This window comes from Camellia sinensis, chromosome 14 (genome assembly GCF_055761805.1).
Source record: "Camellia sinensis isolate YWXY chromosome 14, ASM5576180v1, whole genome shotgun sequence".
NCBI classification, from domain to species: domain Eukaryota; kingdom Viridiplantae; phylum Streptophyta; class Magnoliopsida; order Ericales; family Theaceae; genus Camellia; species Camellia sinensis.
In genome coordinates, this window is record NC_138974.1 from 19,790,539 (window position 1) to 19,809,573 (window position 19,035).

General features: G+C 38.5%; 1 protein-coding gene across 1 annotated transcript in view; it reads left to right on the forward strand.

Moving 5' to 3' along the window:
* Positions 1-4,849: 4,849 nt before the first annotated feature.
* The window catches only part of LOC114257572 (hydroxymethylglutaryl-CoA lyase, mitochondrial), a 28,229-nt gene continuing 14,043 nt past the window's right edge, over positions 4,850-19,035 (forward strand). Inside the window, exons 1-2 of the mRNA XM_028197353.2 lie at positions 4,850-5,122; positions 8,590-8,782. Of these exons, the coding sequence (XP_028053154.1) occupies positions 8,616-8,782 (167 nt within the window). The 5' untranslated portion in view covers positions 4,850-5,122; positions 8,590-8,615. The remainder of the gene's footprint in view (positions 5,123-8,589; positions 8,783-19,035) is intronic.

A 19,035-nucleotide genomic window follows, 5' to 3' on the forward strand; every position in this document is an offset into this window, starting at 1 on the left:
CATCAAACTTTGTTTGACCAAACTAAAGCAACCCAAGCCAGCCTCTACGAAAATCAACTCAAAAATCGAACAGGTGCAGTGCAGTTCTCCAGAGTCAGAGAAGGTAATAAATAGCAACACTCATTTAGATAAATAGTTTGAAAGTTTTACCATTACATAATAAAACCTAAAGATGTTTAAGCATAAGATAATTTAAATATACTAAATAACTGACATAGGGGGTTTTTTTGCGTGTTTCTGTGTGTCAAGGCTGATGCTAATTGCTGATGTGTTGCTCTTCCAAATCAGTGCTTCACTAAACATTTACTCATTATCCCCAGAATTAAGCGGTAGAGATGCGGAGGACTGGAGAGGCAGACACAGCCCGACAGAGAGAGAAGGGGAACAGAGAGAGAAGGAGAGTGGCAGAAATCTTACCTTGCAAGCCGAGTTCGAGAGGCAGAAGGAGTTGCTGTCGGTGGAGATCGGAGGAGAGAGAAGATCTGAGAGAAAACCAAAGTCTTCTTCATGCCAATCACAGTGGTTCCCCTCAGAGACCTGATAGACCTATCCTTACCCGTGGCCTTCCAGGACCCAGCTAGAGTCGCTCTGTTCAATCGCTCCCCATTCTGATACTTGCGATCTTTAGGACAGAAAAAGAACCACTCTTCATCAGTCGCTGCCCGATTTATCTGCTCATCAGAAAAAGAACCGCTCTGTTCAATCGCTGCCCGATTTATCTGCATAAAATTAGATCAAAGCAAACCCAAAATTAGGGCTTGTTGTGGGTGGGTGGGACGGAGGGAGAGGAAGAGAGAGAGATCTGAGAAGTTGGAGAGAGAGAGAGAGAAGTGCAAATATGTTTGGGTTTGTTGTGGGTGGGTGGGACGCTCCAGAGACAGCGAGAGAGGGATTGTTTTGGGCGGGAATGCGAAAATGTCACAAAGGATCTCAGCCTTTAAAAAATAAAAACAAATCATCCCAGCCCTTAATTCAAAATGTATCTCTCATACATTTTAACACATTTTCAAAAAACCTCCTCCCTTATTATATAGATATATACATATATATAATCTGACATTGCATTGTTCTGAGATGAAAATGTAAACATTTGACAAATGACATGCATATGCATTCACGTTATAATTTTGTTAAGATTCATAGTTTGTGTTAAAGTATCTTTATTGGGTTTTAGCTCACGCTATGTGGAACACAACTTTCAGGCATTGATGGCATACCTCCACCAAAGACAGTTTGGAAGGACTTGGAACCAAAAAATATTTGATATGAAATTTATTTAATGTGAAATTTTTTTGATATGAAATTTTTTTGACAGTGTGAATGTTTTCTGATATGAACATTTATACTAGTATCAAATTTATTTAATGTGAATATTCACATCACTAAGTTGTTAGGAATTCAAAAAATATTTGTAAGATTAAAATTATTTATAAAATAACTTAAATATAAAAATTAAAATTTAATTAATCAAATGTCCAAAATAATATGACTTATTAAAATGTAATAATATCTTATAGATTAACTAAAATACAAATACTTTAAAAAAAAATCTTATAAAAAATTATATAAAATAAATTATTTAAATTAACGAAACCGACCAACAAGTCGAGAAGCCGGCCCAATCTAATAGAAAAATAACTAAATAGTTTGTGTGGCCCCAAAAAAAAATTATTCAGTTTGTTTGGTTTCAATTTTCAGAAAAATAAATTTTAAAAAGTTTATTTTTTATTTTCATATTTTAATGTTTTTAATGAATTTTTCTAATATTTTATACAATTTTTTTTTTAATTTTTGAACACACCTAATATAAATATACTTAAAAAGTATAATATTTGTGAAAAAAAACTTTAAAAAATACACTAAATACCAAAAAAAATTGAAAATTTAGTACATTTTTGTATTTTTGTATATTTATTAATTTTTAAAAATATTTTACTATTTAGATACATTTAAGTAAAGTACATCTAAAAAATTTAAAAAAAAAACTTCAAATTTTAAAAATATTCACTAAAAATAAAAATATGAAAAATAAAAAACTCGTTTTCAAAAAACTGAATTCAAAAAATTGAAACCAAATACATTGATTACAGTTATTTTTCTAGGAAAATTTACTAGTAAATCCTATGTGAGAGAAAGTTGAACCATTTAGTCTTAAGAGTTTTCTTTTGGACCAATTAGTCCTTTGTTTTTGGTAAGTGTCATTTATTATTTTTTGGTTATTTTTCAATTTACATTAATACCCTTGAAGTGATTCATTTTTCTATTAGGGGTGATTCGTGTTTGTTTGGGAATGGAAATGTTAATGTTTGTAAGAATTTTGATTGTTTAACATTGAATGGTGGGGGCTAACGTCTGCAACATTTGTGAGTGTTGTGTTGTTAATTGTGTTCTGTTACCTTTTTTTGTAGGCGTGGTATGCTTGCCGATTAGTGTTGGGTTTGCATTTGGTGTGAGGTGCACCCGGAGTGTAACAGGTGTGTTTGGAGGTGAGTGGGTGTTTACATTAAATTCTTAGTGTATTTTTTTTAAATGTAACACTCTAATGTAATATTAAAAAAAAAAAAGATGTGAGATTTTTCAAACCATTTAAAAATGAGTACAAATATTCCTTAATAAATTTGAGACAAATGTATAATTTCAAACTGTGAGTGTTACGTTTAGAAAAAATACACTAAGAAATTTTTTTTTAGTGTTTTTGTGTGTTATATTAGAGTATGTTACATTGAAGTGTTACGTTTGGAAAAAGTACTAAGAATTTTTTTTTTTGGTTGCATTAGAGCGTTAAGTTTGGGAAAAGTAGACCAAAGTACACTTCAATATTAGGGGTGTGCATAATACCGCCGAAATCGTCAAAACCGCACCAAACCGCACCGCCAAGGCAAATTCGTTATTATTTGCCAATCGAACCACCTGTTTTTTGTAAGAAAAATGGCAAATTCTAGTGACACTTTTATTAATCCGTCGGTTTCTATTTTTCTTCCAAACCGCACCGACCCGCACCGCTATTAAATCATGTTTTATAAGATTCTAAAAATTCTTTTTTACTTAAGTTTGCTTGTTGTTCTATACCTTAGAATATAGTATTACATTACTGCTCGAGGGGAATTCAAGATGTCAGTAATCCAAAATAAAGTTAGATTCCAATTCATTTTTCAATCTTTTTTTTTTTTTTCCTGGCCATGTTGCAAACTTGCATCAGCTCACTTTTCAATCTAAATACTTTTCAACAGTAAACATTTTCAATATATTGTAAACCCTAAATGATATTAATTTTATGTATTATATTTGATCATTGTAGCTTACACAGATGCTTGTAATGAACTGATGGCATAGTCGTTGATATTATCATGTTGTTGCTACACTTGCTGTATTAGAAGAAAGTTTCGCAAGATGCTTAACATCACGGTATCTCTCGTCTTTTTTTTACTCTAAGTTTTGTAATTTGAATTATATTTTTTATAAACTGCCAATTTGCCCGAACCGTCTAGGTAAATCCGCCATTATTTGCCAACCGAACTGCTGATTTTTGATAAGGAAAATAGCAAATTCTAATGACACTTTTATCAATCCGCTACCCGCCATACGGTTTTTATTTTTCTCTCAAACCGCACCGACTCGTACCGCGCACACCCCTATTCAATATAACACTCAATTTTTTTTTCTTAGTGTAACACTTTAATGCAACAAAAAAAAAAAAAAAAACTCTTTGGTATACTTTTTCCAAACGTAACACTCCAATGTAACACATACAAAAAAAATTAAAATTCTTAGTGTAATTTTCCTAAACGTAAGACTCCAATGTAGAATTAAAAAAAAAAAGGATGTGAGATTTTTCAAACCATTCAAAAATTAGTATAAATATTCCTTAGTAAGTTTTAGGCAAACGTACAATTTCAAACTGTGAGTGTTACGTTTGAAAAAAGTACACTAAGAAGTTTTTTTAGTATTTTTGTAAATTATATTGGAGTATGTTACATTGAAGTGTTACGTTTGGAATTACACTGATCGGAGTGTTACGTTTGGAAAAAGTACACTAAGGATTTTTTTTTTAGTTACATTGGAGTGTTACGTTTGAGAAAAGTACACCAAAGAATATATATATATTTTTTTTGAGTGTTACGTTGTTATATTTGGGAAAAGTACACCAATGAGTTTTTTAATGTGTTACATTGAAGTATTACGTTATTAAAGTGTTACATTAGAGTGTCGTAATGTGGGATTTGTTATAGAATAAGGAAAAATCCAAAATTTCTATAATGCAAATTGCCTAAATGTGTAATTTTACATTTTGAAAAACCCAACTTTATCCTTAAAAAATTAAATCCAAATATGTCAGTGACTACACTTTTATGTAATTTTCACTTTAATAAAACTTTTAAATTCATAAGAAAAAAAGAAAGAACTAAACAGTTGGTAAGATCCTATTTTGAGACTTATTGGTGATTCACCCATTTTTCTATTAAACATATTTTTATAATTTTTTATTTTTTGTCCCCGCCGTGGTTACTTTTCCGAATCTAATAAGCAGTGGAGAAGACAGCGAGCAAGGATCCTCTAGAGTTTTTTTTTTCTAAAATTTCTTAGAGTGGCGTATTGTGTGATTGAGATTTAATGATAAGTCACATCAATTTTTCAGCATTAAATCTCAACCATACAATACACAAAATCCTCGGTGGAAAGACAACAACCAACCAACCATTTGATCCGTGAATCGCACGGCTTCACTCTGTTCCTTCCACATGCATAAAGAAAATGACCAACCTCCCAACTGATAACCACCTACCACCCTTTTCCTCTGTATTCAATTCGAGTTAGGGCATATAACACAACACAAGTAATTGAATATGTCAATGTCACACATCACACACACATAATAATAATAATAATAATAATAATACCTACATATAAACGTATACATAGACAAATACGTATAGCTGACTCTACCAAACAAGGCTTGTGAAGGGCTCTCCGTCACGTTTTGTTACCTTCTCTTCCTACTCTTACCCACCACCCAAACACCCCTCCATATTTTGGAAGCCACGCAAAAATTTCAAAAAAAAAAAAAAATTCTAGGGTTTCTGCTTTCCCTTCTCCGAAACCCTATTCCTCTCCAGGAATTCAGGTTTGTTTTCTTTTCTTTCTTTGGTATTTCTTCCTGTCTCTCTCTTTCAATTTGTTTGTTTTCTGTTTGGTTGCCGACAATTTCGAGGAAATTTTGAGAATTTTGGACTTCAATTGTCTTAATTTTTTCAGGAACTAAGTGGGTAGTTCAATGTTTTGTTTTTGATTGTTCTGATGAGAAGTTAATTGGGAGAAAGTTTGGTTCTTTATTTCATTTGTCTGAGTCAAGTTGGGGTTCTTTGTTTTTGGGCGCGAACCAAGTGGTAAAAAATTCTGGGTTTGGTAAATGCTATTGTGATAATTGGGTTTGTTTTTGTTTGACTTCTTTGCAACTAAACTGGTTGTTATGGTTATCTCTTTGGGAATTTAACACCTTCTTTGCATTTGCTAGTTATTGATTATTTCTGTATTTTTATTGAATTCCTGTCCCATTTATTTCTAACTATGGCCTTTAGTTAGTTCATTGGTGATAATGAATTAATGCTTATATTTTGAACAAATCTGGTACTCTTCTAAAATTTCCATATTTGCTGCATTAGACTTGAGCATTTATGTTATGATGAAAGCTTGAGTTGAACATACTCGCTGAGAAAAGGGGAAGGTGCTCTGTGTCTAGAAAATGTGATAGAGTGCTGCAGACTTGCACTGGCACATAATTTGAAATGGTACATTATGGGTTTGTTTGTAGCAACATGTGTTATACAATTTGGTTTGTCATTATCAATCATGATTCTGTCTATCCGTTCTGTTGGCCTCACAGAAGAGTTCAAATGGGTACTTCATTGGAATATGGTATATTTTGTAACAAATTATATTCGGTCATCTGCACTAATTTAGATGCTGTGAAGGGTGAGGATGGGTGAAGGAATTAATAAATTTGAGAGATGGGTACACTTGTAATTCTTTTAATGGAGGACCAAGATTTTTTTTGGATAATGGAGGACCAGCATTAAGGTGGGCCTTTTGGGAGTTAGTAACAAAAGCATGTTACTTACCCAAAAAAAAAAAAAAAGAAAAAAAAAAAGCCCGATAATTATGAATTTGCAATATTTGGTGTACATTTCCTTCTTGATTGTCTGAAGGCAGGTTGTTTGTATTCAAATCAAGACTAGTATTTCTATGGCCCTCTGGTTGTCACGGTTTATTATATTAACTGTGAGTTACTTGAGAAATCAGTGCCAATGAAATGAGAATGTTAGGTGAATGAGTGCCATGACAAGAAATGATAAAATTAGAACTGAATACCGATCCTATAATTTGAAGGTGAACAAGATGACAGACAATCTGTGAAAGGTAGAGTTGGTTATTTGCCAATTGTAATGAAATTTATTTACTACCTGGTAGTGATTTGGTTTAGCTTCTCAATGTTGGTTGAATCTTTGAGAAAAGATGTAGTTGTTAGTATTAGGACTAGCGTATGTTGGCAATTTCATTACTTGTATGTGTAACTTGAGGTAGGAACCCTAACCACTATTGTTGGAAGGACATGGGCAAGCTGAATCACCTTGGAAACTTGAAGTGTTATGGAAGAACTTCATCGGCATGGAATAAGGACCATGGAAGATATTCATCGGAAGGAAAAAATTTTGGACAAGTATTGGACCAAGAATACCATGAATAATGGGCTCTATCCACTCTACAGTCCATTTGGTCAGCTTGGTTAACCAGACCAACATTGGAGGTTTGTTGACCAAGGCAGTTTGAGGCACTTATGGTCAATCTGGCGACTAAAAGCATGACTGGTTGACTGGAGCAGGTGCAATTAGGTTTGTCATACTCACAATTTGGGTCTGCCAAACAATTGAGTTTGGCCGATCAAAGTGAGATCCTGAGAAAGTAATCTTTGTAGAAACAGGTTGGGCCGACCAACTAGATCTCTGTTTTTGCCCAACTAGCTGGGCCGAGCAACATTTGAAGTTGGCTTGGCCAAACTATGATAGTTTTGGAAACTATCCATTGGGCAAGATGGTTATAAATTAAATACCAAATTGCCCCCTTTTGGTATTCTTGATGAGAAACCAGCCACTTGAAAATTTTAGCTTCGCTATACACTTCAGATCATATCTCATAGGGATTTCCCACATTGTGTGTGTGAGTGTGTGCTTGCGAGGCCTTCAACTGAAGTTGTTTAAGAGCTCGTTCTGAGGGACTCTCGAAACTTGTTTCTTGTGGAAGGTATTATCTCTCATCTTAGTGTTATACTACATTGTTGTATACACTATTTTCATTACATACACCTACACTTTGGTCTCCTATATACAAGGAAAATCAAATACTTGAACAATTTAACCAAAAGCTATGAGTTGCGGAACTAGGACTCTGAAGACTAAGAAAATTAAAAAAAAAAAAAAAAAAAATTTAAAATTGTTCTATACTCTTATTCACCCTCCCCCTTGAGGACATTTTCAGTAGTAGCCTATGATTTAACAAAGATAAGAAACTTCCCTGTTTTATTGGAAGAATGTTTATCATTGAGACCCCAAAAAATATTAAACTTTCTTGAGTTGATTTAAGCTTGAGCATGGTCAACTGGACCAAAATTTTGCAAACTAATTTTATTGAATAACTAACTGTAGGCACCATGGTTTTTCTAATGATGATTAATTTGTGAGACACCTTTATTCTTTTAATTTTGTCGAATATCTAAAATCATGCACGGTTTGGTTAACCATGCATGAATAAGCCTTTACCCCATAGTGTAGCTGTTGGACTGACCTGCAGATACATCTTCTTGGCAGACCATCTCATTCAAAGTTTGTTCATTATTTTTGTTCCCTTGTTTATTCTCTCTCTCTCTCTCTTTTTTTTTTTTTAGGTATTAAATTAAACACGTTTGTTCTAAGCCTCTTTGCTTTTTTATCATAAAAAACAAGTGGTTTCACAAAAAAGCATGGACATTTAAATTTAATTATTATATTTCAGATATAGTGCCCACCCATGCAATAAAATGCATTCTGTGTTCCTGAATTTTTTTCTGTGAGTAGTGAATTTAGTTACAGAAATCCTGTTTGTGCATTCTTACTTCTGGTACATAGAATTTGGAATATATCAGTAACTATCAACCTGAAGATAGTTCACAGCCAGATTTAGCAGTTCCTGCTTTTGATATCTCTGTTTGTAAAATTCCTCAAAAGCTGCTAAAAAGTTTCAGGGTGTTTCTTCTTTTGACTAGAACCATGTTTCAATAGATATTTTATTTTGTTTTCTTAAGTGTTTCAATTGGAATGAGTTCCTTGTAAGCCTATAGGAAATGTTTAAGTTTTAGAGTACATGTTGAGATCAATATTTTAACCTCTGAAAACATTTTTTCTTGTACTTGGATCAGATGTTTGAATAATCAAAACTAATTTGAATAGTCTTTGAGATGAATAAATTCTTCATGCTCTGCTGTTGATCTAATGCTAGCAACAAAGGCCTTATGCAAGTGTTTGTGGTGGTGCACTCACTTCTATTGTGCATATTTTTCAGTTTCTCTCACTGCATCCACTTCCACAATGTCGAGCTTGGAAGAGCCACTAGGTCTGGACAAATTGCCAAGCCTGAGCACCATTGATCAGTTTAGTAGGTTTTCATCTAGTGCTTGCAGGTCCAGAGGAGATGACATGGGAATGGGAAATTGCTGGATTGAAGGGAGAAACTGCAGCTCATCCAACAGCTGTGAGTAAGTGTCTTCATAAAGCTGAACTTTTTAGTTTTTAGGATAGCCTTTTCCCTTACGTGTTGTCATAAAATTTCTTTTTTTCTTGTTCTTTAAAAATTCCTAAATTTTCCTTTTGTTTAGTCTCTCTCTCTCTCTCTCTCTCTCTCAGAATTGTTGCAGGTTCTCTCAATTTTGCTGTTTTTTCATTTTCTTTTCCTCTATTTTTTTAAGAATAGACTGTTTCACTGAAGAACAATCATAATGTGAGGTCACAATTTTGGGCCTTTCCCATGCAATTTTAGCAAGTTAAGGTAGAAACATAACTTGCCCATCACTTTTTTACATGGGTGGAATTTCTTGGTTGAACTCTGTTTGTCATTCCAATGCATTAATGTGTATTTCATTAAGACTACTCCTATTGCTTGCCTCTACTATACATTTAACCTTGTACATTCTGCATTGCGAATATGAAAGTGTTATATCAGAAGGAAACTTGTGCCTTAAGTGGATTTTTAATATCTGTACCTTTTATCAGTGTCTTTCTTTTGCTTTTGTTAACACTGATTTGATTAACAAAGATAAGCATGATCCCCTGCAAATATTTTTCATAATTTCTTACATTCAGTTCAGCAGTTGCTTCCTCAATTGCTTAGTAAATTATACTTGTGTTAGGGAACCCTTGAAAGGTATGGTCAAAAGTTCACTTTATCATCCATGAAAATGAAGCAGCACTGTTGATTGTTTATTACTACAGTTGTTATTCTCCAGTTTCCTTAGAGTGCTTTCAGTACTGCTGTGCAAACAAAAATTGAAAAAGTGACTAGGGAAATTGGTTTTTATTTTTTCTTATTTTCATTGTCATTATTTTTATTCATTTATTTATATTTACTCTTGTCTAGTCAAACAAACAGCACTGCAACATGTAAAAGGTTAAATGTGGAAGATCCTAGATTTCTGTCTCTGTCTCTCTATAGCGACCCCGGTCTTTTCTCTTTAAATTATTGTATCCGGACTTAGGTTCCGTGGATCCTGTCATTACTTATTGGTTGTCGTTGTCCTTTAATCTCTTTGTATTTGAAGTATAGGTTGGGTTGGGCGGGTCTGTTACAGGTTGGTTGATTTTAGATGCCAATAGGTGATGCCCAGATTTTGGCCTTCACGCTCGAGCGGAAGTTTTAACGCTCGAGCGGTCCCTTCGTTGTTGCTTCTCCGCTCGAGCGGGAATTTTGACGCTCGAGCGTGATTTCCATCTCCCAGTATTTTGCTCTGTAGTTCTTCCGCTCGAGCGGTAGTTTTTACGCTCGAGCGTGATCCCTTGTTTTTGCTCCTCCGCTCGAGCGGGGCGTTTGACGCTCGAGCGGGTGCCAGCGCCTGCAAAACTTCTGGAAGGGTGCAATCGACGCTCGAGCGGCTTTCTTCACGCTCGAGCATGATTCTGTGTCTTACGCTCGAGCGGAGCTTTCTACGCTCGAGCGTAGAGTCGATTATATCAGTCCGTGATTTCACTTTTTGGATCACTTTTTGACCTACTTTTCCTTCATAACTTTTTAAAAACCGCCCCTGGAGTGTTTTTATCTCTCTCTCTCCCTCTACACACCTTCTCTCTTTCGATTGATCTACTTAGAGTGAGTTTCTACCTTAGATCCTTTATTAAAAAGTTAGAGTGAGTTGAGGGCTTCGTTTTAATCTGAGAAACTTGGGATTTGGAGCACGTTGGTCTTTGGTCTTCATCTCCATCTTCTCCATACAGGTTATTTTCTTCGAGGTAGGGATTTTCCTACTCCATTTTATATGCTTTGTTCTAAGTTTGGTATTTCGATAGGTTGGGGACACTTTGAAAATTTTGGGAAAAAAACCCTAGTTGAATTGCTAAATTGATTTGAGTAATTAATTTAAGGAAATTGGGGAATTTGGTTAAATCCATGAAATTGGGGAATTTATTGATTAAATGGTGTAGTTGGATAATATAAATCACTCGCCTATTGAATTGTTGGTATATTTATTTTTCGAGTCTAGAAATAACTGTTTTGGGCTATCGGTGGAGGATAGTCGTGCTTGTTGTAGACATTGCATGCGGATTAGGGAAAATTGAAACTAATCAATTTGTTTAAGTCATAAATTTAGACTATTGAATTAATACAGAAATTACATGTATTGATTGAGCATTGCATATGCATATTGTTTGGGAGGAGATAGGGGATGTACTCCACGGTTTAGGGGAAGATAGGGGATGGACCTCTAAACCGGATTTTTGTTTGGGAGGAGATAGGGGATGGACTCCATTAGCACCATTTTTATGTGTGCTTATTATATTGAAGTGTTTTTACATGATTATTGATACAGCACTAAAATGTGTATCAAATGGGAAGTATGAAGTGTTTTGATATGAGCATGAGTCTCATTTGTTTTGTTGATATTGGAAGTAATATGAATATGATATACAATTCACTGTTGTAAGTTTGGCCAGGTTCTGAGCCATGTTGAGAATAATGGAAAGTGAAATGTGTCTTAGACATTAGTGTCATGAGACTGTTTAATGATAAAATTGATTATCTTGGTTAACCATCTATTGAATGCTATAGCTTTATTCAATGCTTATATTTGGTTTAGTATTTTTCTACTGGGCTGTGGCTCACCCTTTATGGGAACATCATTTTCAGGTTCAGGTGATAAGCTACCTCCACGGACTTAGCCTGGAAGGATTTGATGTTTGGGATTTTGAAGACTTGTCTTTAGTTATATGTTTTATTCTGTTATTTTTGAGATTTCATGTAAACATTCAAGCCTAGGGCTTAACTTGTAAATGAGTTAGTACTCATCCTTTTTGTGTTCAAGTGTTAGCTTGGAAAGATGTAAGCCCTTAGGGCATTTATTTTGATGTTGCAGGATATTACATGTGATGTCTTTCAATAAGAATACTCTAATGAATAACTCAAATGATTCGTTTTCTTTTATAAATGCATGTTAATGTTATGGTCAATATGGGTTTATTTTGAGGGCGTCACAACTTGGTATCAAAGCGTACCGGGTTCGAATACTTTGGGTACGTGGGAAGTGATTAGTATCACAATGGGTTCGTCTCGCTTGATAGAGACTTAGATGTACTGTTATGTGCTTATATGATAGCATGTTTATGTGATTATGTGAGTATGGAACGTAGTTTCTAGGATGTTAATTGGACCCTTGAGTTTCTAATAGTCTTGTTGGAAAGGCACTTGATCAATGCTGTTTCCAACCGGAACTATAGTAACGCTTCGGGACTATTATTATCCAGGAATGAAATTCGTAGGTGCTTATGTGATTATGTGCTTACGTGGAATGAATTATTTTTTGTCCAATGCATTAGGACGCGAGTGTTTAGTTTCGGCACATTTATTAATGTGCTAACGTCTTTGTTTGTTTCCTTTATTAGGATGTCAGGACGAGGACGAGGACGCGGTAGGCGTGGTAGGCCGGGTAGGCAGGAGGTACCGGTGCCAGAGGAGATTCCGGCAGTTCATGAGGGAATTGGCCAGGCCAATGTGGCCGAGCCAGTAGGCCAGCAGGTTATGGGCGCTTTAGCCCGAGAGATAGCAGGGGCATTCAGGGAGTCAGTAGGCATTCTTAGGGCTGAGAATCAAGCCCAGGTTGTTGTTGCGGATTCAGGACCTTCCTTTCTGAAGAGGGAGTTCTTTCGGTCTAATCCGGATGAATTTGTGGGTGATCCTAAAGAGCCGCTTAAGGCAGATGAATGGCTCGAACAGACAACGAAGACGTTTGAGATGCTTGGCATCGAAGACGAGGGGTTGAAGGTGACCTTGGCATCATTCCAGTTGAAGGGGGATGCGGGTCAGTGGTGGAAGTTCACTAAGGGGCGTATAGGAGGTACATGGGAGGCTTTTGTGAATGCTTTCCAGGAGAAGTTCTTATCTCCAGCAGTTAGGGAGAAGCTGAGACCAGTTCTGCCAGCTTAAGCAGTCGAGTTCTTCAGTGGCCGAGTTTGAGGCTGCATTTACTAGTTTGTCCAGGTTTGCACCTGAATTGGTGGCGTCTGAGGAACGCCGTTGTATTGAGTTTGAGAGGAAGTTGAGGCGTGGCCTCAAGCTGAGAGTTGGGGGAACTATGATTCGGGATTATGGGCGGTTGGTTGATGCTGCAGCCCACATGGAAATCATGATGCAGGAGGAGGAGGAAGGACAGAAGGGCTCCAAGAGGAGTCAGGATGGTCAGAGTGATGGTAGGAGACAGAAGGGTTTTAATCCCCAACAGTCTAAGAGTAGCTTTTCTAGATCGACTTTTCCTGTGCCGAGTGCTAGTTCGGGGAAAGGCAGTCAAGGAGACATTACCTGCTTCAAGTGTGGCCAGCTGGGCCACAAGTCTCCAGTTTGTCCTCAGAGAGGAGGAGTGCAGAGAGCAGCATCATCTTCGGCTCGATCTCAGAGCCAGAGTCAGGGTAGAGGCCAGCCACTCTCGTGTTATCAGTGTGGTCAGCCAGGGCATATGAAGAGGTATTGCCCGCAGTTGGGTGGCACACCTGGTGCATCTGGTTTGAGGCAGATTCAGGTTCAACAGCCAGCTCAGTCGGGTCAGGCCTCGAGGGCCAATCAGGGGGCTTCATCGTCTCAGTCGGTGCAGCAATCTTATGCTCCTAGGGGTGAGCAGGTTGATCAGAGGTCATCTGGGCGCGTGTATGCTGTTACCGCGCAGGATCTTGTACCGGCTCCATCTGTTGTGAGAGGTACTTTCTTGTTTTGCAACTCGGTTGCTAATGTTTTGATTGATACGGGTGCATCTCATTCCTTTGTGTCTGCTGCATTTGCATCTGTTTTGGAGTTGGAGTTAGCACAGTTAGCATCTCCTATTTGTGTAGTGTCGCCTCTTGGGGGTGAATTGATTTTGAAACACGGTGTTAGGGGTTGTGATATAGAGGTTGATTACCATAGAATCCCATTTTCCTTTGTAGTTATGCCTATGAGAGGTTTCGATGTTATTTTGGGTATGGACTGGTTATCGTCATACCGGGCAGTTATTGATTGCTATCGCCAGAGAGTCACTTGTTGTACCGTGAATGGTGAGTGTTTTCATTTTCTGGGGGACCGTGTTGGTAGTGTTTTGCCACCGGGGTATGTTCCGCGAGGACGGAGTGAGCTTAGTGGTCTACTTGCTAACCTTTCGATTAGTGAGGACGGTGAGACTCAGATCGTGTTGCCAAGGGTGGTGTGTGAGTACTCGGACGTTTTTCCCGAGGATCTTGTTGGTTTGCCACCGCATCGAGAGATTGAATTCTCTATTGACTTAGTGCCCGGCACGGCGCCGATTTCTATGGCACCTTATCGTTTTGCCCCAGCTGAGTTAGTTGAGTTGAAGATCCAACTCCAGGAGTTGCTAGATAAAGGCTTTATACGTCCTAGTGTTTCGCCTTGGGGAGCACCGGCCCTCTTTGTTAAAAAGAAAGGTGGTGCTTTGAGACTTTGTATAGATTATCGGAAATTGAATCGGGCTACGGTTAAGAATAAGTACCCTATGCCCCGTATAGATGATCTGTTCGATCAGTTGAAAGGTTCCCGTTGTTTCTCGAAGATAGACTTGAGATCAGGTTATCATCAGTTGAGAGTCAGGGAGGAGGATATTCCAAGGACGGCATTCCGTACGCGGTATGGCCACTATGAGTTTTTGGTGATGCCATTTGGGCTTACCAATGCACCGGCAGTATTTATGGATTTGATGAACCGGATATTCCGGGAATTTCTAGATCGTTTTGTAGTCGTCTTCGTGGACGACATCCTTATCTATTCACCTTCAGAGGAAGAGCACGAGGAACACTTGAGGGTGGTGCTTGATTTACTTAGAGCCCATCAGCTTTATGCTAAGTTTGGGAAGTGTGAGTTCTGGCTAGAGGAGGTGAAGTTCTTAGGCCATGTAGTTTCTAGGGAAGGGGTGTCTGTTGATACATCCAAGACAGAGGCAGTGCAAGATTGGGTACAGCCTAAGAGTGTGTTTGAGATCCGCAGTTTTCTGGGATTAGCTGGGTATTATCGCCGGTTTGTAAGAGATTTCTCCAGATTAGCTTCGCCTTTGACTAGATTGACTCGGAAGGGAGTCAAATTTGTTTGGAGTGAGACTTGTGAAAAATCGTTCCAGGAGTTGAAAGTTAGACTGACCACTGCTCCAGTCTTGATTATTCCGGAGAGAGGGTTGGGTTATGCAGTCTATTGTGACGCCTCACGAGAGGGTCTTGGTTGTGTGTTGATGCAAGAGGGGAAAGTGGTTGCCTATGGCTCACGTCAGTTAAAAGTTCACGAGAAGAATTACCCTACGCATGATTTAGAGTTAGCAGCTGTGATATTTGCCTTGAAGATTTGGAGACATTATCTTTACGGTGAGAGGTTCGAGGTATTCTCGGATCATAAGAGTCTGAAATATCTGTTCACACAGAAAGACTTGAACTTGAGGCAGAGGAGGTGGATGGAATTCATTGAGGATTATGACTTTGAATTGCATTATCATCCGGGAAAGGCCAATGTTGTGGCCGACGCCCTTAGCAGGAAACCTGTTGGTGACATAGCTAGTATAGCCATCCGAGAGTGGGAGATGTTAGGTGCACTTGGAGAGTTTGATTTGCTTCTGGGCGAATCCGTTGAGGCTGCGGCCTTGTTTTCTGTTGTTGCGCAACCTACACTTGTGACTCGAGTGTTAGAGGCTCAGAGGGGCGACCTTGAGGTAGAATCCCTCCGTGAGAAGATTTCTGATGGGAAGGTTGAGAAAGGTTTGACGGTGTATCCCGACCTGAGTGTGAGATACCGAGACCGTCTGTTTGTGCCGGAGTCTCATCGAGAGGAGGTACTTCGAGAGTTTCATCATTCACGCCTTGCAGTGCATCCGGGAGGTACTAAGATGTATCGGGATTTGGGTCGCCAGTTTTGGTGGCGAGGTATGAAGAGAGATGTGGCAGCTTTCGTGTCTAAGTGCCTTACTTGTCAGCAAGTGAAGGCCGAACATCAGAGGCCAGCGGGTTTGTTGCAACCCTTGCCTATTGCCGAGTGGAAGTGGGAGCATGTCACTATGGACTTCGTTGTAGGTCTTCCGAGGACTCAGCGGGGCAGTGATGCTATTTGGGTGGTTGTAGACCGGTTGACTAAGTCGGCGCACTTCATTCCTATGCGCGTTAGAGATTCAGTAGATCATCTTGCCGACTTGTATATTCGGGACATAGTGAGGTTGCACGGGGTTCCAGTGACGATCGTCTCCGATAGGGACCCTCGTTTTACTGCCAGATTGTGGCAGAGCTTGCAGAGCGCCTTAGGTACTAAGTTGACCTTTAGCACAGCTTATCATCCTCAGACTGACGGGCAGTCCGAGCGTACTATTCAGATCCTTGAAGATATGCTTCGGGGTTGTGTTCTTGACTTTAGCGGGTCATGGGAGAGGCACTTGCCATTAGTGGAGTTTGCCTACAACAACAGCTTCCAGTCTAGTATCGGTATGGCACCGTTTGAGGCCTTATACGGCCGACCGTGTAGGTCTCCTGTTTGTTGGGCCGAGGTGGGTGACGCACCTCTGTTGGGTCCGGAGTTAGTGAGGGAAACGACGGAGAAAGTTGAACTTATCCGTAAGAGGCTTGTTACAGCCCAGAGTCGTCAGAAATCTTATGCCGACCGTAGGAGGAGACCTTTGGTGTTTGAGGTGAGTGATCATGTCTTTTTGAAGATATCACCAAGACGGGGATTGATGAGGTTTGGGAAGAGCGGGAAGTTGTCCCCTCGATTCATTGGTCCTTTTGAGATCCTTGAGAGGATTGGCGAGACTGCTTATCGTTTAGCTTTGCCGCCGCAGTTGTCCGGAGTACATGACGTGTTTCATGTGAGTATGCTTCGGAAGTATGAGCCGGATCCATCACATGTATTGGATTGGACCGATTTAGTAGTTGATGAGGATGTCTCGTATGAGGAGAGACCGGTTAGGGTCTTGGATAAGCGGGATCAAGTCTTGCGAGGCAAGACCATTCCTTTGGTGAAAGTTTTGTGGAAACATCACGGGGTGGAGGAAGCCACATGGGAACGTGAGTTGGAAGTCCGCGAGAAATATCCGGACATGTTTATTGATTTGTAATCTTGTAGTTAGATTTTGTAATATTGTCGAACTTTAAAGCTTTTTATATATGTCTTAAGCTGTAAAACATTTAGAATGTTTTGGTTAATGGAAATATTTTGGAACTTGCCTCGAAATGGAAGTTTAATGGAACATTGTATATATTGAATATATTGAAAATTGTTGAAATTGAAAGAAAATTGCATAGTGTTAATGCAGGTTGAAATATATGGTTGTTTTGCATATTGTGGCATGCCTCTTTGTTAAGAGATGGAATGGCCGGTGTTGGGTCAAGTTGTTTATTAGTGAGTTATCATATTGTTGGAATTTGAGAAAAACTTGTTTTCGAAACCTTGTGCTTAATTTCGGGGACGAAATTCTTTTAAGGAGGGGAGGTTATAGCGACCCCGGTCTTTTCTCTTTAAATTATTGTATCCGGACTTAGGTTCCGTGGATCCTGTCATTACTTATTGGTTGTCGTTGTCCTTTAATCTCTTTGTATTTGAAGTATAGGTTGGGTTGGGCGGGTCTGTTACAGGTTGGTTGATTTTAGATGCCAATAGGTGATGCCCAGATTTTGGCCTTCACGCTCGAGCGGAAGTTTTAACGCTCGAGCGGTCCCTTCGTTGTTGCTTCTCCGCTCGAGCGGGAATTTTGACGCTCGAGCGTGATTTCCATCTCCCAGTATTTTGCTCTGTAGTTCTTCCGCTCGAGCGGTAGTTTTTACGCTCGAGCGTGATCCCTTGTTTTTGCTCCTCCGCTCGAGCGGGGCGTTTGACGCTCGAGCGGGTGCCAGCGCCTGCAAAACTTCTGGAAGGGTGCAATCGACGCTCGAGCGGCTTTCTTCACGCTCGAGCATGATTCTGTGTCTTACGCTCGAGCGGAGCTTTCTACGCTCGAGCGTAGAGTCGATTATATCAGTCCGTGATTTCACTTTTTGGATCACTTTTTGACCTACTTTTCCTTCATAACTTTTTAAAAACCGCCCCTGGAGTGTTTTTATCTCTCTCTCTCCCTCTACACACCTTCTCTCTTTCGATTGATCTACTTAGAGTGAGTTTCTACCTTAGATCCTTTATTAAAAAGTTAGAGTGAGTTGAGGGCTTCGTTTTAATCTGAGAAACTTGGGATTTGGAGCACGTTGGTCTTTGGTCTTCATCTCCATCTTCTCCATACGGGTTATTTTCTTCGAGGTAGGGATTTTCCTACTCCATTTTATATGCTTTGTTCTAAGTTTGGTATTTCGATAGGTTGGGGACACTTTGAAAATTTTGGGAAAAAAACCCTAGTTGAATTGCTAAATTGATTTGAGTAATTAATTTAAGGAAATTGGGGAATTTGGTTAAATCCATGAAATTGGGGAATTTATTGATTAAATGGTGTAGTTGGATAATATAAATCACTCGCCTATTGAATTGTTGGTATATTTATTTTTCGAGTCTAGAAATAACTGTTTTGGGCTATCGGTGGAGGATAGTCGTGCTTGTTGTAGACATTGCATGCGGATTAGGGAAAATTGAAACTAATCAATTTGTTTAAGTCATAAATTTAGACTATTGAATTAATACAGAAATTACATGTATTGATTGAGCATTGCATATGCATATTGTTTGGGAGGAGATAGGGGATGTACTCCACGGTTTAGGGGAAGATAGGGGATGGACCTCTAAACCGGATTTTTGTTTGGGAGGAGATAGGGGATGGACTCCATTAGCACCATTTTTATGTGTGCTTATTATATTGAAGTGTTTTTACATGATTATTGATACAGCACTAAAATGTGTATCAAATGGGAAGTATGAAGTGTTTTGATATGAGCATGAGTCTCATTTGTTTTGTTGATATTGGAAGTAATATGAATATGATATACAATTCACTGTTGTAAGTTTGGCCAGGTTCTGAGCCATGTTGAGAATAATGGAAAGTGAAATGTGTCTTAGACATTAGTGTCATGAGACTGTTTAATGATAAAATTGATTATCTTGGTTAACCATCTATTGAATGCTATAGCTTTATTCAATGCTTATATTTGGTTTAGTATTTTTCTACTGGGCTGTGGCTCACCCTTTATGGGAACATCATTTTCAGGTTCAGGTGATAAGCTACCTCCACGGACTTAGCCTGGAAGGATTTGATGTTTGGGATTTTGAAGACTTGTCTTTAGTTATATGTTTTATTCTGTTATTTTTGAGATTTCATGTAAACAT